Genomic DNA, 25,030 nt, shown 5'->3' on the forward strand with positions numbered 1-25,030 from the left:
CTGAGAGTGATTAATAGACATATTGTATACTTTTGCTATCAGATTTTCATCTGTTGAAAAGCCTTACACCTCCTCCTTATCATGAGAGTGCCTGAGGAGGATATGTAGAGTAATGAATTTGTACAATAGCTGGTCCATTATGGATATCACCTTCAGGTCATATTGCACAATCCTCTCAAGGGCATACTTCATCTTAATTCCCCTGCTAATGGATGTACAGCTAAGCTTTACCCTTGCACTACGTGTGACCAAGAGAAAAGCTGGTGGCAGTGATGGGGGGGGGGGGGGGGGTCATCCTGGACCACAGCTGACAGTTACACCTCCTGACTTTAACCACGGGCTGCTGTTTGAAAGCACATACAGGTATGTGGAGGGCAGTGGCAGCCTTGGGCTAGCTGGTAATACAAATCATGGCCTCATTTAAGCACAGATAAATAATCACTCACTAGACCTTCACCATTTGAGAACAGTTTCAACGTACAACGGGCTCACGCCCAAACAATTGTTAACAACGCTGCAACAGAGTTTAAAACGCATTCCAAATATATTATTTATTATTTTTCTTATTTTTTTTATTTTAACAACACAACACAGGATTTTGAAACTGGCATGCGCAAAATTGGCAGAGACCGTCTTAGAGTCCGTCTTTATGAATCCTGGAAAATAAAAAAACATGGAGTTCGGTTCAGATTTGTTGCATTGTTGAGATGATCGCCATTTCCAGTAGTTTTACTCATGAGACCAGATGACATATCGAAAGAAAAACAAACACAACCCTCCCCCCTTGTCCATGTTTTCATGCCTTTTTGGTGTTGATTAATCCCTTGTGATGCCTTGAGGGTTTTCAGAGAGATTACGGCTTTTCAAAACTGGCAGACGACACAGAGAACACCTGAACATATTCTTGAGTTTAGTTCAGTTTCCGTCAGCACGGCTCAAGATAACGGAGAAGTCTAGGAAAGAGGACACAGCTGAAATGTAAACACTCAAAAGTAAAGCTCCGTCCATCAGTCTCCCGGCCTCTGCCATGCAAGTATTTTCTTTTTTTTTGTGTGTGTGTATTCTCTTGAGGCAGACAGAAGATGGGACCTTGCATTTGTACTGTTATCTGTTCCCCTGTCTGTCGGTCCCTGTGGTCTCTCCTCACTTCACGTCTTTGGGCAACGCTCCTGTGATCTCCACCCGTACAATGACACATCAATTTTTTATGCCGGCTGTGTGAAACTCCACTGCGTGTTTTTATTGTAAATCCTGAATTATGATGAGAACCTTTGTCCCTTAGATTGCATGATTGCTGTAGCTGATGTATGTTTGCTTTGTTGAGTAATCTGAAAGAGAAAAATGAGATTAGAATGAGGTTAAATTGAACTATAGTAACCTGTGAGATAAGAAAGACTTCAAAATGTGGAGTGGGCGTTTTGATCTGCTTTTTTTCCCTGATGTAACAAGAGGAAATGCCAAATAGTGCAAACGTGTTTAGTCCTAATGCTGCAGTGTAGCAAAAGCCAATTCAATTCTCTAATAAATCCTCAACTCTGGCTTTATTGTTGCCCTCCCTAAATGTCTGTTCTACCGACAGCAGTAAAGCCCCCCCACACCTTATTTTCCTTCAGCCATCAGGCTTCAACTTCCCGCTTGTCTCCGCAGACCGTGTTAGCTGATTCGCTGGGGTGGAGCAGATAAATCCTGACATATCGCCCACCAGATCTCGGCAGTTGTGGGCGCCGGCCAAGACAGGAATTTTTCAATTTCATCAAGCCATATATCCACAGTGGCGATGACAATGACAAATGGTGCTTATTCAAATAGCCATGCACTGTAAAGCCCTGTAAACGGTAACCCCATCAGAATAAATTGCTGCTGGCTATCAATACTGCGCCTTTGCCTTCTCACCACTTATTGTAACAAAAGGCCCTATTAACCCTCCACGGAAACTTAAAGCAGTGGAAGGAATTAATGTTGCACCGTGTGTTTACATGTGGCTATTCCGATTGGCCCCACCCCCATTGTTGCATTGTCACACAGTTTATATGGATTTCTGTTTTCTGTGTTAACGGGGAATATACGGTTAGCTCTTTTATTCTACTGTGAAGGGAAACATTTCTCAGCAGCGTGGGAAAGTAAGGAGTAAACACAGCTTTTAAATGTGTGACAGTAGGCTCCATTTCCTTGTTATAACAGGCCAGACGCAGCAAAATTATATCTGACATGACCCGTTGAACCGTTCTCAAACGGCGAGCTGATGAAGAGCGTTTTGGACGTCACATGAGTCATTTCTGATGACTCAATTACTCAAGTCATCATTTACTTTACGTGTGTGTAACTGATACAGTCGCATAATTGTATTGATAGTCAGATTTGTTGGGGGCACGTCAGAGGCGCACAGCTGTTTCAGATAAGAAAAATGAGTTAAAACAATTAGTTTTAACTCTGACTGCAAACAATGATTTTAATAGTTCTTCTCTGGATTATTATTATTATTTTGATTTATTGTTATTTATACAGTTCACATTGTTCTAGAACCCAAGGTGAGGTCTTGAAAAAAGTGTTTTGTCCAAAACACAAAGATATTATATTTACACATAAAAAGTTCCATATACTGAATCTCATAAATGACTATAACCACAGTTTAATAAGTAGTTGAAGTCATTGATGAACACATATAAATTAGGTCATTGGTGCCCTCAACCACATTAAGACTGAAGTCATTTATCTGACTGGTTCACACATTTTGATAGCCTTTTATTTTAGAAATAATCATTTATATTTTGTAGTAATGCTGCAATATCAAAGCATATACGTTTTCTGTTTATTAACATTTTATGTATACTATAATATGTGATAATGGTCAGATTTCACCTGTAGCCTCTAAATTCAGTCAAATATTGAAAATAAAATGACATAATAAAATGTTTAACTTGCCATATGTTAAGGTTTCACTGGAGTGTAGTTGAATTATTTAGCATTATGTGTTTCTTTGTTGACAACAGACTTCACCCCCACACTCATAACTAAGTATCCTATAATGCTTCATCTGACTTGCAAACAATATCAACCCCCCCACCCCCTACCCCACAAACAACAATGGGACAATTACTGGATTCTATGAAGTGTTACTTAACATACCACACATCTGCTAATCAGTGACTATTTTTCATTGTGCTTCATATCTCCGCACCAATGTGTTTGCTTTACAGAAACTAAAGGACAGAATATGCCAGAAAATAAATACAACTGGGTGCTTTTAATCCTCATTAGCATGCATGCTCTTACTTTGTGTTTCCAGGCTTTCGCACAGCTCGGTCTTTGCCTCTCCGTTGGGTCTGAGTCCAGCCTTGGGGTTGAACTTGTTGGACATGGTGGCGGCAGTAACCACCGCCTTCAGGCTGCGTGTGCGCTTGGGCACATTCTGCTCGGGGTGGAAGAGAACCACGTAGACCTTGGGCATGTAGAGCAGCCCGAGAGACACGGAGGCGCTCAGACTCACGGAGATGGTCAGCGTGGTGGTTTGGATGTACATCTGCAAAACAACACAAACAGTTTAGCTCTTTTATTTGATTGTTCAGATGTTTCTATATGTGTAGAGTGACATCTGCTGTGTGTCATTCTGATTAGAGCATCCAATGACGCGTAGGTTGGCCAAGCTGTTGTTTAAGTATTTATACTGTGTCCAATATACTGTACGCTCCATACTATTTACTGCAAGCAGTGTTATAAAACTTGCTTTAAATCAGCATCTCATCTGCTTTATGGCGCGTAAGCCGAACCAGCCTACGCCACCTTGTTTGTTTAATTTTCTGCCGTACTAGTTTTAATATGGCCATCACGTCAACCTGCACACAGATTTGATAATGGCAGTGTATGAGATATTTTTCTGATTCATAACAAGCAGCCCGATAAAAAAAGAGACAAGCTTGTGAATATTTTCCACATGGTCAGATCCTCTGAAGGGGGAGGGCGGTGCAGAGTATTATTCCCACTCATTCCATTTTAATTGTTTGGAAAGCTGCTGTGTATTAATGAGTCATCTTCAGGGAAGCATTAAAGACGAAGGCAAGCTGTACATCATACAAGGTTCTGAGTGCTTGACTGGCCATTTGAGAAGAAATACTTTGAATGGTTGTAATTTAATGATACCGCAGACTTCAATGCATCCAAAGTGTGGGTATTGTCCACAGTATCCAATGTATGACATGTCTAATATATGTAATATCATTTAATGTAAAGCACTTGCGCTAAAATAAATACCATGAATTAAACATAACTGTATTCTTTACAGCAGAAAATCTTTGTGTTTGCCACCTTTTTCTAAAAGTTCCGTGCGGCGTTCACATCATTTAGACCCAGGGTTTCCAAACTTTTTTCCCTGAGGGCCACATACAGAAAAACATATGAAGGGATTGGCCACTCTATAGAGGTCAGGCATATTGCCTCATAAGTTAAGTTATACAGTAAGTCAGCAAAATCAATCAAATGTAGGTCAATTATGCTTGATACTTGGATGCTTGATACTTGGATGCTTGATACTTGGATGCTTGATACTTGGATGTGCTTTAAGAAAAAAATCCATTATACTTTTTTAATTTACTGTGGGCCAACTCAAAATGGACAACAGGATGCAGTTGGCCCCGGGCCGTAGTTTGGACACCCCTGATTTAGACCCTAGAGCAAATGTGTAATAACAACGTCTACGTAAACCTTTGAGGATTACTGACAGATACATAATCTCCAACTTGAAGGAACTACACAAGTTTCATCAAACCAGTAGCCTTTTTAATAAAGTCAAATATGAACACTAATTGAGTCGGAAAAAGTATTTTATGATTTTCTTCTCCATGAGGTTTTCCTGTTTTGTCAACATTGCCAACTTTTTGCGAATATAACAAACGCAACAGGGCACATACAGATCGTGATGCGAGCATACTTATGACCAAAATCAGTTTCTAGTTGATATAAGGTCATACTTACAAAATATGTGTATCTGTAAAGCGCTTTGAGCACTGGAAAAGCGCTATAATAAATGTAAGGAATTATTATTATTATACTGGTAAACAGCCTATCAGAAAATAACCTTACAAATGTTATTATTATAATTTAGTATTTTTGGCTGAAATACGATATAACTGTCCTCCACGGCATTCACAACAGGATGTTGCTTATCTCTCCCACACAAGGAAAAAATATGTTAATATTTTCTATGCCACATCTGGAATAATTTGAGCAGTGATTGAAATGCCGCCAAGAAGCCAAATATTTTATTAGAATACTTTTATAAAATATACATGAAAGCATTATATTAAATAGATGATATGGTATTTTTGTTTGAAAAATAGGACATCATTGTGTTAACTTATCACATACTGTCAACAAGTTGTTGTGTGCCTGCTTAATCCATGTGAAAGCTAAATTAAAGAGCTGCACTACGTTACATAATATTTACTCTAATGTGAGCAGAAGCTGGCAGCAGTCAGCTTCAGCACTCTGGAAATAAAAAATCGAATTGTCGAATAAGATTACAGAGTTGGTCTTAGAACGGAGATAGGACTGTTGTTGTTACAGTAAACATGACACTATTCATCCAGCATATGGAAACATGTTTTAATATGGTTCGTCTTTCTTGCTTGCCGTGTTGAAAAAGTATAATAATACTGCCACTCCAAAATAAAATGTGATCAGTAAAAAACACATTCAAGCCTTACGCTCCAGCATCCGCTCTGCATCTGTTGCCATGGGAAACAAGATAAACTATCACCCTTTTTTTTTTTGACACATAACCTTTTCTGTCTAAAGCAGAAGCTGTTTTTGTGGAGTTTGCAAATCAATAATTCCTGTAGAAACATGCTTCTTCTGTTTAGGAGACAGACATATTTTGTACATTTAAAAAATGCTGAAAGTTCTCATTCATAACACTCCGTTCGATGTCTCACTATGGGATGCGCCTCATCGTGGAGCAAACAGAAGCATCAATCTCATTACGCCAATCCTGATTGGCTGGTGATCTTGACGTCAGCGTCAGGGAATTCACCCCCTATAAGTAGCTTGCGTCCACGACACATGCGTCATTCAAACACCTCTTCTCGCTTCAGAGCACATCTCGATAGTAGCCGGACAAGCTTAACGGTCCACAGACTGAACCCAAAAATAACCATTTCGGTCGACGGGCGCCCGCCGGCTACTCCTTCTGCTTTGCAGGAAGACGGTAATACTAACGCCAGTTAGTATTGAAATCGACCTCGCCCTTCTCTTCCCCGGAAAGTAAGGTAGGTCTGATTTTTTCAAGCTAGCAACACACCTGTTGCTAGCTAGCTTCCCCTTACTACCGTCACCACGGTAGCGAGGACGCTTTTCTTTTTCTCTCTCACGGAGGAGAAAAGGATTAGAAGTATATTGACACACCAGTCAATATTCTTTGAGAACAAAGGACCCACACCGTCCCTTTTTCTCCGGATTAAGGACGGGTTGGTAACACTTTTCTCTCAATGACGTACCTGTTACGAGCGGGTCCTGCCCGTTTCACCCGAAAGAGCCTCCACCGACGGCTAGCACACCAAGCTAGCTTGTTGGAACAGGACTCCCTCATGTCCACTGATTCGCCGTTTGGCAATCAAGACACGGGGGCGTCCGCCGCAGAGACTGAGCCCCTCACTGTGTCGGTCTGGGGCTCACTAACAGCGGCAGCTGCGGAACCGGGATCCCACGCCGTGTCAGGCCGGGACCCGGTGGCGGCAAGAGACGCGGGAACGGAGCCCCACGCCTCACCAGGCGGGAGCTCCCGGCGAGACCTCACCATGGTCTCGCCCGCGGAGGCTCGGCCTGCTCCGCATACTGCCGATGGAACTGCTGGTGGCAGCCCACCTCCTACCGAGGATGGTCCCGTCACCAAGCAGGAACCCCACGCTGCCAGCGAAGGTGGACCGTTTCCAGTTGACCATGACTGAACGGTCCTACAGAGCCGCAGCGTTGTCCGCCAGGGCTCTGAACATTTCCTCACTGCTAACCGCATACCAAGCGGAGCTCTGTGAGGATATATGGCCCAGCCGCTGCCTTTGCAGCGGCAGCCCTTCGTCCAAGCTGCCCCAAACCCTGCTCGGTTCAAAATACCGAAAACGCAGAGGTCGCAGTCCGCCTCGAGTCCCCAGCCCAGGCAGGGGACGAGGGCGAGAAAATCTCCGGTTCCGGCTGCAGCCCAGGCGCAGCCAACCCAGAATTTCGGCCAGCAGTCGAGGAAGAAGAAGCGAGCGGCGTGACAGCCCCTCCTTCTCCCCTCTGTGACAGAGCTGGAAGTCTACGGTTCCCCAGCTCTAAATGTGTTCCCGCCGCCTCGAGAGATGCCTCAACACCATCCTCAAGTCCGCATAAACACATGTCACACACTTATTGATTTTTCTGTCATAAAACATTTTCCGCTGACACATCCAGGCTTCGAGCCAAGGGCGCAGCTCGAAAAAATGAAAAGAAAAACAATAAACAGTCCGTCAACTGTTCCCCTTCTGAGAGCAGCTACGGCCTCTCTCAAAGGGCGGACAATTGACGGGTCTGTGAAGGCACCACCGTCACGCGCATGCGCAGTGCCGGCTGGGGTCGTGAAGGCACCACCGTCACGTGAATGCGCAGTGCCGACTGGAGCCGTAAGGGCACCACCGCCACACGCATGCGCTGTGTCGGTGGGGATTGTCGAAATGGGGCACCACAGTGTTCAGACAATAGAGGGCCCCATAACACAACAAATAGAGACTCAGAGGGGAAGAGACGTGACATCTCAGCTGGCTCTAAGGAGCATACAGCGGGAGATGCTCACGACATCTGCTTGGGTTTCTCAAGACGGTAACACGGGGCTACAGACTCCAAGTTACTGTCACCCCCCCTCGCTTCTCTGGCATTCTGCACTCGCAGGCCCGAGGAGAGTCAGCCCATATTCTGGAGAGAGAGATTCTCTCACTCCTAGAAAAGAGGGCTATATCTATTGTACCCGCCGAGCAGAGTCAGGGCGGCTTCTATTCCAAGTACTTCCTCGTTCCCTAATGGAGAGGGAACAAAATTCGGCCAATACTTGATTTGAGGGCTCTGAACAAATATCTAAAAAGATATAAGTTCAGAATGCTCACTCACACATCTCTGCTGCGGCTCGTGCGACAAAACGACTGGTTTACATCAGTCGACCTGAAAGATGCGTATTTCCATATCCCAGTATATTACCCACAGGAAATATCTGAGATCCGCATTTCAGGGGATCTGTTATGAATACAGAGTACTCCCCTTCGGTCTGTCTCTCAGTCCAAGGGTGTTTGTACGATGTACGGAAGCCACGATAGCCCCATTAAGACAACAGGGTATTCGCCTGGCGACCTACCTGGATGACTGGCTGCTTCTCGCACAGTCGGAGCAGGAGGCTATTACACAGACAAATGTCCTCGTAAAGCACCTGCTCGACCTGGGTTTCATAATAAACACAGAGAAGAGCATATTGTGCCCCGCGCAGACTGTACTCTTCCTGGGTTTACACCTGAACTCGGTGCCCTTTACAGCCCGCCTGTCAGCGGAAAGAGTGAAAGCTTTCAGAGCTTGTCTCGCTCTTTTCCAGCTGCGCTAACATGTTCTCTTCAGATCATGCCTGCGATTGCTGGGGCTCATGGCGTCAGCCATCCTGGTCGTACGACTGGGACGCTTACACATGAGGGAGTTTCAGCACTGGGTAGCCGCCCTAAAACTAAACTGTATAAACTAAAGAGTGATGGTTACTGTGAAATGCGTAATGGCACTGCCCCACTGGCTGCACCCGACTTTTCTAGTACGAGGTGTGCCTATGGGTGCTGTCCTTTCACGGAAAGTGGTCACCACGGACGCATGTCTGACAGGTTGGGGAGGTATTTATGAAGGTCGCCCAGTGAGGGGTCTCTGGAGCAGAGACCTCCAGCGGGCGCACATAAATTACCTGGAGCTTTTAGCGGTGTTTCTCACCCTAAAACGCTTTCTGCCTTTTCTCAGAGGACATCATGTCCTCGTGAGGACAGACAATACGACCACAATATCGTATATTAACCGCCAAGGGGGTTTGCGTTCTCTCCAGTTACACACACTGGCACGCAAACTTATCCTATGGAGCGGTAGACGTCTCCTCTCCCTGAGAGCGACGCACGTACCGGGAGTGATGAACCTCGGGGCGGATCTACTGTCCAGAGGTGCACCACTTTATGCAGACTGGACTCTACATCCAAGGATTGTGAGCCAGCTGTGGGTGCGTTACGGCAGAGCCGCGGTAGATCTGTTCGCATCAAAAGACAAAGCTCAGTGTCAGCTGTTCTTTTCGATGCGTGATCTAAATGCTCCGTTAGGCGTGGATGCACTTGCGCACAATTGGCCCCCGGGCCTTCTGTACGCGTTCCCACCCCTGGCTCTGATACCTCCAACTCTGGCCAGAGTGAGAGAGCAACGCCACACACTTATCCTGATAGCTCCGCACTGGCCAGCTATGTACTGGCTAGCGGAGATATATCAGCTGCTGTGCGGGCAGCCATGGCAGCTCCCACTATGCAGGGACATACTGTCCCACGCCGGGGGGGCGATCTTTCACCCACACCCAGAGCGTTTGGCTGCATGGGCCTGGCCCGTGAGTGGTACAATCTGAATACAGTGTGACATGAAGCTGACCCTGGCAGCTGCCAAGCGAGCCAGTGGCACTAATGCGCTATCTGTACAGTCTTCAGGCACTCGGTTCGCCCCAGGGCAAACAGAGTGTGGTTGTAGCCCAACCCTGAGGGTGCTTCGTCATAATGACCAAACCCCTTGTGTCCTGGGCTAACCCTTATAAGGGCAAGTCTGTTACTAAGCAACGACTCTCCCACTGGTTTGTGGAAGCAATTGCTTTGGGGCCCATACGAGTCAGAGTTCGCAGGCACCCTCGGGTCCGCGAGCTCTTTTGACTCAGGGTCTGGCTGCATCATGGGCTCTGTCCAGGATGTCTCCCATCCAAGACATTGGTGCAAGCGGCGAGCTGGTCCTCGCCACTCACTTTTGTCCGCCTCTTAACAGGCTGGACGTTCTACTCCCAGTGTGACTCAAGCAGTGCTGGGCACCTGGTTGAGTCAGAGCTCTACTTGTTAAAGTTCTGGTTGGTTTGGTGATTTTCGAGATAAGCTCGTCTGGCAATACGGGAGCTACAATATCCCATAGTGAGACATCGAACGGAGTGTTATGAATGAGAACTATAGGTTACTTACCTAACCCCAGTTCTTAGAGTAACATGAAGTGAGATGTCTCACCAGACGGCCCTCCTTGCTATGGTGAAGCGAGAAGAGGTGCTTATTTTGAATGACGCATGCGTCGTGGCGCAAGCTACTTATAGGGGGTGAATTCCCTGACGCTGACGTCAAGATCACCAGCCAATCAGGATTGGCGTAATGAGATTGATGCTTCTGTTTGCTCCGCGATGAGGCGCATCCCATAGTGAGACATCTCACTTCATGTTACTCTGACACTGGGGTTACGTAAGTAACCTATAGTTTTCTATTGTTCTTAGGCTACCATGAAAACAGGTTCTCATGTGTAACGCTGACTGAAATATTCAGAAACATGATGATAACATGTGCTGATCAGAATCAACAATGACGTAAAATGCAACTAAAACATGCTTTTATTCAAAGGCGCTACACTGTAAATATTTGATATGGCCTCTTTCCCATATAGTTTCCATTAAATTAGTGGAATAATCTTTCAAGCATCACTAGAGATTTTCGGACAGATATAATCGATTACGTGCTTGTCCTTGTAATTGTACGGCTTTCATTCACAGCACAGGTTAACCGTTGAAATCTTACTACGTCTTGAGGTTGGAAATTGATTGTGCAGATTCCCCTAAACCTCCATGCGGGAACATTTTCCTGAATATTTCAGATGCATGTGAGAAAGCAACTTGTGATTCTGTCTCAATAGTATTATTCCTTCCTTTTGACGTTCCATCAGCAGCTGGGAGAGCCCCTCGTGTAGGTCCCTGCCTTTTTCATCAAAGCAGAGTCACATTAGCTTCCCATCCGTGACCCCTGCCTAAATATCTTGTTTGTTTGCATTATTTGTGACTCTCCACAGTGCTTTCAGCGGGGACTGGCTACATCTCAACTCAGCCAGTCGTGGTGCCATGTGGGACCGCTGGCTGGAGAGAAGAATGGGGGCTGTATGATGGAGGGACAGCTGCAGAGCCCCCCCCCCCCCTCTGGGTTCGGCTCACTGCAGCCTCAGGGACGGACTGTTGAACCCAAGCTGTTTTCGACATAAACAGAATAATAAACTCTGACTTTCAACAAAGAAGAAAAGGGACTCAGTATGTACTCTAAGATACTGTAGTAATAGATGTAAAATAAACAAGAGCTACAATTACAATGAACAGAAAAACATGGGGAAGAAGAAAATAAGTTATCTTCATCTTTGAGTATACTACATTTTTATTGGCCAATTAAATTGTCTATAAAACATCAGACAATAACAAACGTGACGTCTTTGAATATTGTTTTGTCTGAGTCTTAAAAATTGAATTTACTATAATAAAACTAACTGATTGAAGTCATCTAGTTTTTACTTAAATTATCCATTTCCATCATTTAACTATATAACTAGACGTCTAAACTCTAGTTGAAATAAAATGTAATTTTTTTAGGATCAAAGTTATAAATCTGAAAGAAAGTTAGTAAAAACAGAGTTATTGACATACAAATTAAATTACCTAAATTATAATCACATAAAACGATCTTATTGAATAGTAACATCACTATGTTGATCACAACAGAGCCGGCCAGCTAACCAATCAGAGCAGACTGAGCTCTGGTTTCAGACAGAGGGTGAAAAGAGGTGCTGCAGCACAGGCAGTATGAGAATAAGAGCTTTTTGAGCATTACAGCATGGAAGCATGTCACAGTATGGAACAAAATACAAATATGAAAACTGAAAATATGCATAATAGGGCCCCATTGCATGTTTTTAGCACTTTCCAGTCAATGGCATCACTGTTTCTAAATGATCTCAAACGTATCTTTTGCATTATGTTGTTATTTATCAGTTGACATCTACGGCAAATCAATATATATAATATATATATATATATAAGCTAATCTTGGCTGGTATGCCAGACCTGCTTTACCGATTAAATTGTCACAGTACGATCACCACGAAAAATTGTAACACGGCCCTTATTTGAAATCAGTATAGCTAGGTTTGGTATTTCATCAAAGGTGCCACTGAATCGCACACACACAAAAATAAAGCTCCCACTGTACTGCTTCATGGAGCGCTGCATTTCCTTACAAATGGACTCCTTATTTCACTGTCAGACCAACTCCAGTGTTCAATCCATTCATGCGTTTCCTCCTGATTGCAGTGCACACAGCATGCACACACTGGAGCTCATAAAAGCGAGTTGCTGTATATCTCACACACCTCTCATCACGTTGCCATCAGCAGATCTCGACTGAGGGGAACACAATAAAACAGTAGAAGAAGTATAGTAGTGGCAGTAATGACTGAACTAGACGCAGAGGAAAACAATGAGGATCTATCTGCACATATAACATGAGAGGAGTTCAAATCAATCCCACAACACCGCCTATGAGCTGAGAGAGAACGTCTGCGATAGCTGATAAGATCCATTTAAGGGTTAAGAAATGTAAACAGATTCTATTTCCAACCACAGACTCTAGAGAGCTTCTGCTTCGGGATTCCAACTATCAAATTAAACAGCATAACTCCCTTTATACATTACGCCACCATGTTATTTCTCAGCATGCTATGAATATGTTCAGCAGAGAGGCTTGCTGCATTGGAATTCACTTTACTTGCACTCCAATTAAGCTAATAAACAAACAGAAGCCTAGGGGGACGCAAAGATATAACCGCATTTGGGAATGTCATTCGTACAGATCACAATGGTTCGGCCTTGATTAGCTTCTCGGCCTGTTCGCATATTATTGGAGCACCCAGAGGTCGACATCCGGGACCCAGAGGGCTGCTCTGCTGGAGGCCTAATGAAATACTGCTCTCTGAAGTCCAGGATGTTTTTCAGCTCTTTCTGCTCTGTAGCATCAATCTTCATTATTTATTATTGGGCCTGCGGGATATTACTGAGAATAAAGCCGTTTATCTTTGAGCCGAAAAGAGACAATGAGAGGAATGGAAAGGGAGCTGAGGAGGAGGTAACAGGTTGCAGGGGAGCTCACCCGTCTGACACCCGGTCTCCTTGAACTCCCACTCTTTGTCTGACTAGTGCACTAACAGCACTTTTTATTTTGTCGCTGAGTTAACAGTGTCAATAGTGTGATGTCTACTTCATAGAGAAATAAACAACACTCAATTCATCAGTCCATTCATGCGGCGTGATGGCAGGACCTTCTTTGTGTGGGCTGATTGAATTTGAAGCGAGCCTATTGTTCTGAAGCCTCATTCCCATGCATGCTATTGTCCGACGCCTCCTGCCTGTGATTTAAACTGCTTCTCCAGGTAAGCAGGTGTCACGTCTATTCCTGAGGATAGCATAACGCTTGCTGATCACGCTCCATAGATCAGACCAGATGTCCCAGTTTGAATGATAAAGAGCGCCTCCCATGCCATTTGTTACTTTTATCCTGGCACCAGATGACAAATAAATGACTGTGCTTGTATCGCCGAGGCAGGGCGCGCTGAAAAGGGGCGATGAGCACATACGCCGCTCGATAAGGTGAATCAGGACCCGGAGGAAGTGGAGCATTTAATTGCTCTGAAAGACGTGTCAACGTGGGCTGTGAGCGAGGCTTTGTGCGGCCTGCCATTTACAGTAGGATGATTATGAGGTGTTTCTCTTTGACATGGTAATTCCTGAAATAAGGAACATTGTTTATGTAAGAGCTCGAGAGAATCAGTCACAGGGTTTGTTTGTTTTCTACATGAAGCCTCGCAGAAGCAGCTACTTTTGAGGCAGTCAAACCTCACAAGTGCTCCAAATGAATCAACAAAATACAGTGTTATTGAATCTTCACGGTTGCAGGTGATGCCTCTTTCCTCGGAATGACATTATGTCTATGTCTCCAAAAATGTAGAAACAATGCATCTGTTTTCAGTGGTGGAAGAATTACTCAGATCGTAGAAGAAAAATAGAAACTCTACATAACTCTGTACAGCCCTGCATTCCAAATCCTATTCAAGTAAATAGTACACAAAATGTATCATCAAAGTAGACTTTAAGTATCAATAGTATAAATATACAGAATGAACCATTTGTGAATAACCTATTGCTGCATTAAAGTCATTGGTGCGTAAATGTGGCAGCTGGTGAAGGTTGGGCTAAGTATAGGAGCTGATGATATAATGCTTTTATAATAACTCATAATGATATATCACGATGTATAGTTGATTATATATTGGGTTTTAATAATCCAGATCTGCAAGGTAACTGATGGTTTAAAATTAATGTTACTTTGGTTAATATAACAACTGCATAAGAATAAGGGGAGCAGAAAGGCAGTCTATATACTGTTGCAGCGTCTCAATGCTTCTTTATTTGCCTAATATGTCACTTTAAAGAGCACATCATTTTAAGGTTCATATTTGTATTTTGTGCTCTACTGTGACATGTCTCCATGCTTTAATGTTCCAAAAGCTCTTTATTTTTCTCGTACTGCCTGTGCTGCAGCACCTCTTTTCACCCTCTGTCTGAAACCAGAGCCCAGTCTGCTCTGATTGGTTAGCTGGCCGGCTCTGTTGTGATTAATCAACCTCTTAGAGATGAAGCTTGAGTGTTACATAGTGATGTCACTATGTTACAGAAGTAAACAAGGGAGTCCATTCGAGGCGTTTCAGACCATTGACATTAACTAAAAAACCTATTTAACACACTACAGGAAAGGGAAAACTCAAAAAGCAGAATAGGGCCTCTGTAATGTAAAATGTGTTGCTTCAGTGGACAGGACTGAAAATACCGATTGCTGTCTCTGTTCTACAATATAAGAAAAAAAGAAGATGAAAAAAAAAATATTAAAGTGTGAGTTAGATTAAGTTCTCACGACTAGACATTCAAAAGCCCTCTGGGATATATATTAAATATGATTATTCTCTCTTAAATGAAGAAATAAAAAAATGTAGGACATTTCCCTGAAGCAAGATTTTGTCTTCCATTTCATGTCTTACCTTAGCAACGCTGAGGGCAATGGTGGAAGTTTTCAAAATGATAAAAGTGGAACTATCTCGCAGACATTGTGTACACCGTTTCTTTTTGCAGGGAATAATAATTAAAGAGTGAGTCATTATTATTTGGAAAATTATATATTTAAGCTGGTGAGGGAAGTTTTTAGGGTTTAAAATGAAATGAATCTGAGATATAGGAGGAGGAAAAGAAGAAGAAATAGAAGAAGAGAAGAAAAAGAAGAAGAGAAGAAAAAGAAGACAAAGAAGTTGAAGAAGAAGAAACAAAAAGTATGTCTTCACTTCACCCCCTTCATATATATTCTTTGCTCTCCTTTCTATTTTACTATTCAAAGCCATGCCAGCAAATGGATTACCTCATCCTCCTAAAAAGCTGTTCCCTCTCTGTGATTGTATAATTCTCTTTCATCTTCAGAGAGAGGAGATGGCATGATTAAACAAAGAACTCGCTGATATGCACGGCTGGCGGCTGCTGCTGTTGACATGCGCCCTAAGATGCGCAACAGTTAAATCAAAAAATAATGTGCACTTCGGACTTGAATTGCTTTTCCTTTATCGCGCAAAATGATCAAAACTGTGTTTTTGTGACATTTCTGTAAACTTTTCTGAATATATCTGTGTAAAAGTAACAAGCGGTATCTGTTGAGCTCAGCAGGACTCAGGTTGTTGTCAACATGTTGCTGCTGTTGCTCAGTTTAGGTTAACAGCAGGAGAGTTATGGTGCCGGAGAAAGCCAATATGCAGATTCACAGAACTTTGGACTTTGTAGTGGTAACACAACATGCAGCATATGAAAGTAAGCTATTGTACTGCTGGTCACATACTGCAATATTAATGTAATTCAATTGGCTGCAGTCCTATGCAGATTTTCTCCAATGCTGTAGACTATAACAAATATTTTTGGGGGGCTGAGCCCGACACAATGCGCACACTCGATTTCTCAAGAGCGTTTTTCCACAAGGTAACTATCACAGCCAGTTTTCCAGGCCAACGTTTTGATACATTGTTTTGTTTAATCCCAGAGGGAAGGAGGTAAGGATTAATTTGTTGCATCTGTCAGACCCATGCTGGCAGCGCTGATAGTGCCCGTGCCAGTATGAGGCTTTTCCCTCACGACCGTCCCTCTTGTAACCATTGAGCCCCTTTTGTTGCTCTGCCAAAAGACCGCTTTCAACCAGAAATGTGCATTTCTACTCTCATTGTTTGGCCCCCTTGGCTTTGTACCCACACTGATTTTACTCAATGTGAGTTCTAAACCCAGCTTCCATGTCCTTTGCATCCCTCTTGACCTGTAGCCTCCCAGTGCTCCCAGTAGATGTGATCCACGCCACGGTTCACGCCGTAAGGCACATTGATCTGACACAGGAATATAAGTGTCAGAGTGTGTTTGTGTAAAGAACTCAGGGGTCTCTGATGCACTGTGGCAAACAACCATCACAAATATGTGAGCCCGAGGCTTGCATGTATTTATTAGAAAAATCACTTATGAAATTATGTGTCCACATTTGGTAGGTTGTAAGTATATATAATATATGTAGTTTATTTAAACATGAGGCTTCTACATGCCGTCCCTATTTTCAGTTGTTGTTTTAGCTTCATTTCAAAAAGGGGTCTTTTCATAAAATAAAGGCAGAGTGGAATATGTTAGGTAGAACATGAACATTAAAAGTCTGCTGAGACTGAGGGAAAACTATAAACATTGCTGAACTGCAGTTAAAAATATATTCCACATTAGTCCAGTAGTGAAAGTACTTATGGGTATTTTGAAATGATAATGTACAGTAAGTACTTTTAAAGTCTGTTTTAAGTGGTCAGAAGCTAAAATGGTAGGCCTGGTTGTATCTTTGAAAATGCATCATATTTGACCATAGACTGTATATATAAAGTATTTTACACAGCCATATGTTTTGAATGCAAAATGTATTCTGCAAAGTAGAACTATAGTCAGATACATTTTGTTTACTTAGAAGTATAATAATCACAACGTAGAAAATGTAAGTACGATGAAATACCTACAATCAGAAATTAACAGATTTGATAACAAATGTATCTCGGAAGATTTCTAAAACCCTTGAAATATTGCCATGAGTGTGAAATTTGACAAAAGGAAAATAAACACACACAGTTGTAAGCTCACCTTTTCTGTGGACCTTGAAGTGCCAAAGAAGATCGGGATGAAAGCTAGCCATATGATGCAGGTGGTGTACATGGTGAAGCCAATGGGTTTGGCCTCGTTGAACGTCTCCGGCACTCCTCTGGTTTTAATGGCGTAGACTGTGCAGGTGACCATGAGCAGCATGCTGTAGCCCAGCAGGCAGATGAGAGACAGGTCAGAGATGTCACACTTGAGCACACCGCGAGCCATCGTCGGGTTGGACGTCCGCTGGTCCTCATAGTCAATAATGGCCTTGGAGGGATCCACGCCGAACCATATGCACACCCCGAGCAGCTGCACCGAGGCCAGGCTGAAGGTGATGATCAGCTGGGAGGCGGGAGAAATTAACTTGGGCGCACTGATGGACATGCTCCCCTGCTCGAAGATGCGGTAAATACGATTGGTTTTGGTGAGCAGGGCAGCATAACTAATGCTCATGCCCAACCCCAAGAAGATCCTTCGGAGGGAGCAGATTCCAACATCAGGGGTGGAAATCATCAGGAACGTGGTGGCGTAGCAGAGGAAGATCCCCGTTAGCAGCACGTAGCTGAGCTCCCGGCCTGATGCTTTCACAATGGGAGTGTCATTGTAGCGGACAAAGGTGACCACCACAAACACGGTGGCCATGATGCCAAGGACCGCGATGAGCACGGGGATGACGGCCCATGGGGAGCTCCACTCTAGCTTGACGATGGGGATTGCAACGCAGCCCGTGTGATTGACGTTGGGCCGCAAATCAAAGCGGCACATCTTACAGGTGAAGGTGTCTGCCTGGTACTGATAGCCGTCGCAGCGCTCACAGTGCCAGCAGCACGGGATGCCCTTCACCACCTTTTTGCGCTCACCCAGCTGACAGGGCAGGCTGCAGATGGAGGACGGGATCTGACGGACACCGCCGGGCCACTGCATGGAGCGGACCTGTGAGGGAGGCAGAGGGACACAGATAGATGTTAAAGGTCACCTATTGTGCAAAATCCACTTGTTCATGTATTTTATACATCAACATGTGTCCCCTCTGTGTAAAGAGATTCTGAAAGTCTCAGGAAAAAAGATTCTCTCTCTTTTTGTCCTGATCCATTTATATAAAAACATGTCTGAAAATGAGCTGATCAGATTTTGGCCACTTTATGATGTCATAACGTTTTTTTGGCTTGTGTAACCATCAGCCAATCACCAACCAAGGTAACACCCCCCCCCCCACCTTATCACCTGAATCTCCTCCTAGAGCACCATTGTGTTCTTTTTAACCAAATATCTCTGATGCGGCACACCAGCGCTTTTCAGTTTCTAGCTCCGAGCGGGAGCTTTTCTGGTTCAGCTCCGGTTTCCCTTTTCAGCTCCCGCTCTGTTCACACGGCCCACTGGCGCCCCAGAGCTGCCCTTGCTGCGTCATGACGTCACCGTTTACATCGCTGATTTGCTCCCCAACGGCACCCATTACGGCGCTCACAACAACAACAACAACTGCGTCGGGTCGATGATCGTGTTGCTTTTAATCACACGAAGCCAGAATAAATTGAATAACGACTTCTCCAACCTTATGCTTTGCTCCAGAGTGCCGTGGTTCATTGTTTATTAATGTGTTTCTGCAGCATTTACCGACCGCTGCAGTGCTGCTCTTCCACGGGAGTGTATTCTCCCGTTAGCTCCCGTTAGCTCACACTGCAGCGGCCGCTCTAAAGTATTCACTGTCCGACTCACACAAGCAGCTGATGCATATCCCCAGTTCCCCTTAGCCTAAGTGAATGTGTGTCAGTCTGAATTGACACTGTTTGGTATCACAACGCTGTTATGAAAGTTTCTCTGGTATAAAACGGGTGATGTTAGCATAGCAACCGAAGCTAAACTGACTACTTGCATCCGATAGCTGCAATAATACAAAACAACACGTCTGCCTCTCTCCACAATGATCGATAACAGCGAACGGATGGTCAAAGTAAGGCACAAATAAACAGAATCACACGAAGCCTGGTTAGTGTTGCCTGACTTTATAAAGTGTGTTTATAGGCACTACTGCTTGTAGGCAGGCATAACAGTCGACCCATGGGAGGTGGGTTTAGTTTCCTGCACGCCTCGACGTAAGAGACGTAAGCGACGTCACCTCTTAGCTCCGAAGCTCTTGCCTCTGGACCGACAATTTTTTGGAGCTGGAAATGAAGCGGATTCCGGAGCTAAGAGCCGGCGCAGCTCCGGTGTGAACTGGAAAACCCAGCGCTTTTCAGGCTCTAGCTCCGAGCCGGAGCTGAAAAGGCGCTGGTGTGAAAGGGGCATCAGAGGGGCGTGGGGAGGGGCTCCTTATTTTCATCTAAAGTAACAGACAGAGAATCAGCACCTTTGAAACAGGGCTGAAACAGAGGGGATTATAGGATGCTACAATGATCTGTTTGATATTTCGAGCCAAACACTTCAGAGACATCTTCTGTATATATCTGAGACCTCTATTGATGAAACAGTAAAATAGGGGACCTCTAATAGACGCAGAGAGCAACAAAGATAGAAGAGAAGAGATTTGTGGAGTACTAAACTGTCATTATTCTATAAACGGTGGCATGTAGAGATAGTGATGTGTTATTGATCCCCTGAACCTCTGGAGATTAACGACAATCTTGACGCTGGTCACTTCCTGTGTGGTTGTTTGCTCGTGGCCTTAAGTACCAGTGTGTATGCTCACATGCTATTTTTTTATTTGTATTTGGGTGGGGGTGGGAAAGGGCAAACTAGGGGGTCAAATAAAGCGTTTTCATCGACGCAACACTCTCCAGTGGGAGGTCAAATTATACAGAGGGCAAGACCCGAGAGGAAAAATGTAATATATTGTTTGCTCCGCAGGGAACTTACACCGTGTTTCAATTGTGTTCCCCTTTTGTGTATAGTTGTTCGTGTTTAAAGAAAAATCTGTACTTAGCCATGATCAGAGCAATAAAATATGAATTCTGTTTCAGGATTACTACTCCCCTTGTGGATTTTCCCCTTGTACAAGCACACTTGTAAAGACATTACGTAATTTCAAACGGGTCGGCTCTCTTTGAAGTCATGTTATCAATTATTTTCAATTGTGGTTGTTCATTCAAAGCCGGTAAATGTTCCTCTAAATGTGCATTTAATTAAGAACTCAAAGCACACTAATTAAATGCGGCTTTAGAGCTGGCACGTTCCACAGTGGGTGCCCACCGCAAACACTGCTTTTCTTCTTCCACAGCACGTTGTTGAAGGTGCAAAGCTCCTCTCAAACGGCCTCATGTATTCATTTGTACTTTTTTTTATATTGCCTGCCCAAGGCTTCCTCTTCATTTTGTCAAAAACATTTCTTGTTTGGTTCCTTCATTCAATTTACTGTTATAACACCATTACTTCATCATAGCCCCATGCCCACAGTATTGTTTTTTTTTGGAAGTCAGTGATGCCGTCTGGAGAGATGATATTAAATATGTCTGTCCTTAAGCTCTCATGGCTTTATTTTCATCACAGTCCGCTCTGTTAATCATTTAAAGCGCCCTCTGGATATTTACACCTTTGAAGATGGCACTAAGCGCTATCAAATGGTTCGGGTGGAGTTAGCGAGCAAACACGCGGCTGAAGAAAACAACTTTGCAGAGATAGATTTTTCATTGCAAACACTAATGCAAACATTAAGCGTGTAGACTTAATGCCGTCAAGCCCTTTGAGTTGCTTTGAGGTGGCATGGAATAGAAAGATAAATGCTCACGCTGAGATTGAGTTGATCCGTCCATTGTCCGATTATTTTGTATTCGGCTGTTTGGTTTCTGATCTGGTATTGGTAGATCTCGTAGCGTCCGGGAGCGTCTCCGTTCTCGTTGAAGAGCACTGGGTTTCCAGCTATGCCTAAATGAGAAAACAATCATCATCACCAACATTGAATGCACATCATCGTGTTATTTCCTGTGTGGTGAGCATATGTGAGGGCAAACTAATGTGTTGTCATTGATACTAAAGTTCTTATTCCACTACATTTGAAAACAAAATGATGCTTGTTTTCCTTATCATTTAGCAGAGAACATCCACTCAACAACTGTTTTCTTTTAAGAATAATTATACACTAGACATTATGTTCATCAATTATTATGTTGAGATGTGTGTGTGTCTTGAAGTCGGGGTGGTAAATCTACGCAGAGCTTGTTTAATTTCCTGCCAGAGACTTCTGTTGTTGTCCTTTCACATACCAACAATGAACGTTAGCTTTCACCCAGTTTGTTTTCCTCTCACTGATGACTCTTTCGCCTGATTTTATAAACAATTATCCGCTCAGAGCTCTGAAGGTGGGATACAGAATGGGGACATTATCTTCCTACATACGTATCTCGCAACCTAGTTACATCCATGAAAGATAGAGATAGAATATTTTCCAAAAAACGGCGACAAGCGTGGAATGAGATTGACACAGTCTGGCAGGGTTTTGTAACAGTGATTCATAAGCATTTTGTTTTTCAAGTGTGAAAAGTGTTAACTGCTTCTAACAACCCAGCTTTTGTGGATGCAACATCAATTGCCCCTGATTGGATAGAGCAAAACAAAAGATCCCTCCTCCCAAAAAGGTCTTTATTCGAAAAGCAAGCATGCCCAAAAGACCCATAAAGCTATTGATATAATGATACAGTAGCAGCAGTGTTATGCTGGTAGTGTTGCTGCTTTATTCTCTGTTAAACCCCGAGCCTGTTTTTCAGGTTTCAGGCTCGAAAATGACATTCCCAGAACAAATGACCATATCTTCCCTTCTAAAAGGGTTAAATTAATAATCTTTTTTCTCAAAGTAATGATAAACCTGTGAGTTGGATGTTTTACAGAGGTTAAAACCACCAGTGAGGCATTCAGGGTCCATTTTCCTCTTTCAGTGACAGTGGTGTCCATATGAGCAAGGCTCGAACACATAACCCAAACCATGACAGTGGATGTCTGATTGCTTCGAAGAGCTTTTAAAACCTGAGGAAATTGGAGGAAAAAAAGCAGAAAAAGGCAGAAAAGATTGGCACGATTACATGTTGTGACAGCTTAGCAATAGTGTTGATGTGCTTAATATTTGCATGTAAACATAATGCCCCTTGGCTTTATAAAGTCACTGTAATCCTCCCATGATCACCAACTGCTTTGTGATGTGGGCGACATTGTCACAAATGCGAGGCGGAGAGAAGCGATAATCCAGCAGCCCTGACTCATCGAGATGTGGATTAGCTTCCTCCAACGTTGAAACAAAGAGCAACAACAACAAAAAAATACCCATCAGCAGAAATCAATCAGCTACGTTTAACTTCTCTTTTTTTCTTTATTTACCAGGATGCATTCTGTTGTTCGCGGCTTAATAATAAAACAGCTTTCATTAGTACTTGAAGATATAGTGGTTTGTTAAAGTTGATTCGATAAGCATTTAGACGGGAAGTTCCCTACTTCTCCCTCTCAGGACAACCTATTCACGTTTTACTATGATTACATGGATCTATGGACCGAAAGTGAGAAATCTTTGGTGTGATTTTCTTGGTGACACATCATAACCACTTTTCTTGAAACGGGACACGTTACAAATATTATTCTACTTGAAAGTCACACTAAAGATGCCCATGTGTAATTATTTTTTCAAACCATATTTTTTCGCTAATTTTTCATCTGGTTTATAAAAACTGTTGTTCATAAACTGCACAGATCATACAATGCTCTTGCTTTTGTCTGATAGTAACGACAAAGTGAGAAAAACAAGTAATCGGCAATAACATCCACACACTGAATACAGGACTGATCACGCTGTTCCAACACCAGGAGATTCCGGGGAAAAGCATTGCACTTAAAATACAACAATATGTGCTTATCACCAAATATTGAAGAAGATGAAGATTCAACTTATTGTCATTACGTAGTACAGGTACTATGTAACGAAACGGTTTCTCTGCATTTGACCCATCCTAGTGTTAGGAGCAGTGGGCTGCCATTATGTACGGCGCCCGGGGAGCCGTGTAGGGAACGGTGCCTTGCTCAGGGACACCTCGGTAGCACTTGGTCTTTCCGGGACTTGAACTGGTGACCTTCCAGTTGCCAAGCCAATGGACTTCGCCACCACCGCCCAATATAAATAATACCACTCAAAGTGCCCCATGACGTTGTAGTTTGTGTGTGACAGCAACATTACTTATTATTTCCTCCTAACACAGCACAATGAGACCGTTGTATGTGAGGACAGCTGAATAATTGGAATACTTTACACATTTGGACAAGTTATCAGATGGTATTGTGTGCTCTCATAGCTCTCCAGTGGTATCCATAATAGTACAACTAAGGTAAAGCACAAATCTGTCTTCTTTGTCTTCAGTGCCAAATTGACACTTTGAGGCACTTCGGGGAAATACTGCTGTTGTTCTGCAGGCAGTGGGGTTGCCCTCTTCATTAAAAGTGAAGAGTGGTGCATTTTGGGGCAGTACGGTCAATGTTTGTGTTGCAGATGAGGAATTAGGCCTGTCATGTGGCACAAATTGCTTGTCTAAACAGTCCTCTCACTAGTCGGGGCATAATGAGCTCCACAGAGGCTTCTGCCGCTGCATTGTGCTCTGCTCTAATGTGGCGAGGGAGCGGGGGGGTCGCACATGCATGCGTGTTCCTCGCTACTCGTTTCCTCTGAAGGAAATGTTGGGGTTAATGAGGTGCTGGTATGTAATATTTAATTATTGTTGTTATACCCACCTACCACCCCCCTTCTCTCTCTTCCACCTTAAGTATTAAAAGAGGATGATTATTAATCCCACGTGTGCTTGCTCTGCATGGATGCACAGAAGGGACACCTTGCTGAATGGCAGTACAGGTCATTAACTCTTAATGACCTGTACGCAGGCAGGTCATGCAGAATTTAACACACATACTGTACACTTCACTTCAAGTGTCAGTGTCTCTGTCACTGCTGTTTGCATGATCATTCAATTATAAGCTTCCACAGGTTCCATTTCACTGGGCTTTAAATGTAGGCGTATTCACTATGTGGGACATTCAGCATTATGCATGTTCGTTTGCACAGTATCCTGCTCTTAGTTTCTCTTTTGTTTCCATTTTTTTACTAATAATTCAAGTGTATTTGTAAGTCATTGGAATTGTATTCTTGTATCATCATACATTTTAAATTGCAAAGAGAAGAGGACATGCACCAAGTACCTCAGGAATAACCATACAGGTGAACTATCATTTGTAAACTAAAAAGGATGTGAAAAGAATCATATGCCATATTTTTTCGGCTAATTTTTCATCTGTTACAGGTTTATAAAAACTGTTGTTCATAAACTGCACAGATCATACAATGCTCTTGCTTTTGTCTGATAGTAACGACAAAGTGAGAAAAACAAGCAATCGGCAATAACATCCACACAGGACTGATCACGCTGTTTCAACACCAGGAGATTTCTGGGAAAAGCATTGCTCTTAAAATACAACAATATGTGCTTATCACCAAATATTACCACTCAAAGTGCCCCATGACGTTGTAGTTTGTGTGTGACAGCAACATTACTTATTAGTTCCCCCTAACACAGCACAATGAGACCGTTGTTTGTGAGGACAGCTGAATAATTGGAATACTTCTCTTATTGCAATTTGGACAAGCTATCAGATGGTATTGTGTGCTCTCATAGCTCTCCAGTGGTATCCATAATAGTACAACAAAGGTAAAGCACAAATCTGTCTTCTTTGTCTTCAGTGCCATATGAAACATAATGAAAACTATAAAACAAATAT

The 25,030-nt window shown here is 43.3% G+C and overlaps 1 protein-coding gene across 1 annotated transcript in view; it reads right to left on the bottom strand.

Moving 5' to 3' along the window:
* Positions 1-288: 288 nt before the first annotated feature.
* LOC117447217 (metabotropic glutamate receptor 4-like) overlaps positions 289-25,030 on the bottom strand; it is a 256,739-nt gene continuing 231,997 nt past the window's right edge. Inside the window, exons 8-11 of the mRNA XM_034083893.1 lie at positions 21,018-21,154; positions 17,294-18,229; positions 3,274-3,520; positions 289-1,328 (exon numbers count right to left, since the gene is read on the bottom strand). Coding sequence (XP_033939784.1) covers positions 1,279-1,328; positions 3,274-3,520; positions 17,294-18,229; positions 21,018-21,154 — 1,370 coding nt within the window. The 3' untranslated portion in view covers positions 289-1,278. The remainder of the gene's footprint in view (positions 1,329-3,273; positions 3,521-17,293; positions 18,230-21,017; positions 21,155-25,030) is intronic.

Source organism: Pseudochaenichthys georgianus, chromosome 5 (assembly GCF_902827115.2).
Source record: "Pseudochaenichthys georgianus chromosome 5, fPseGeo1.2, whole genome shotgun sequence".
NCBI classification, from domain to species: Eukaryota; Metazoa; Chordata; class Actinopteri; order Perciformes; family Channichthyidae; genus Pseudochaenichthys; species Pseudochaenichthys georgianus.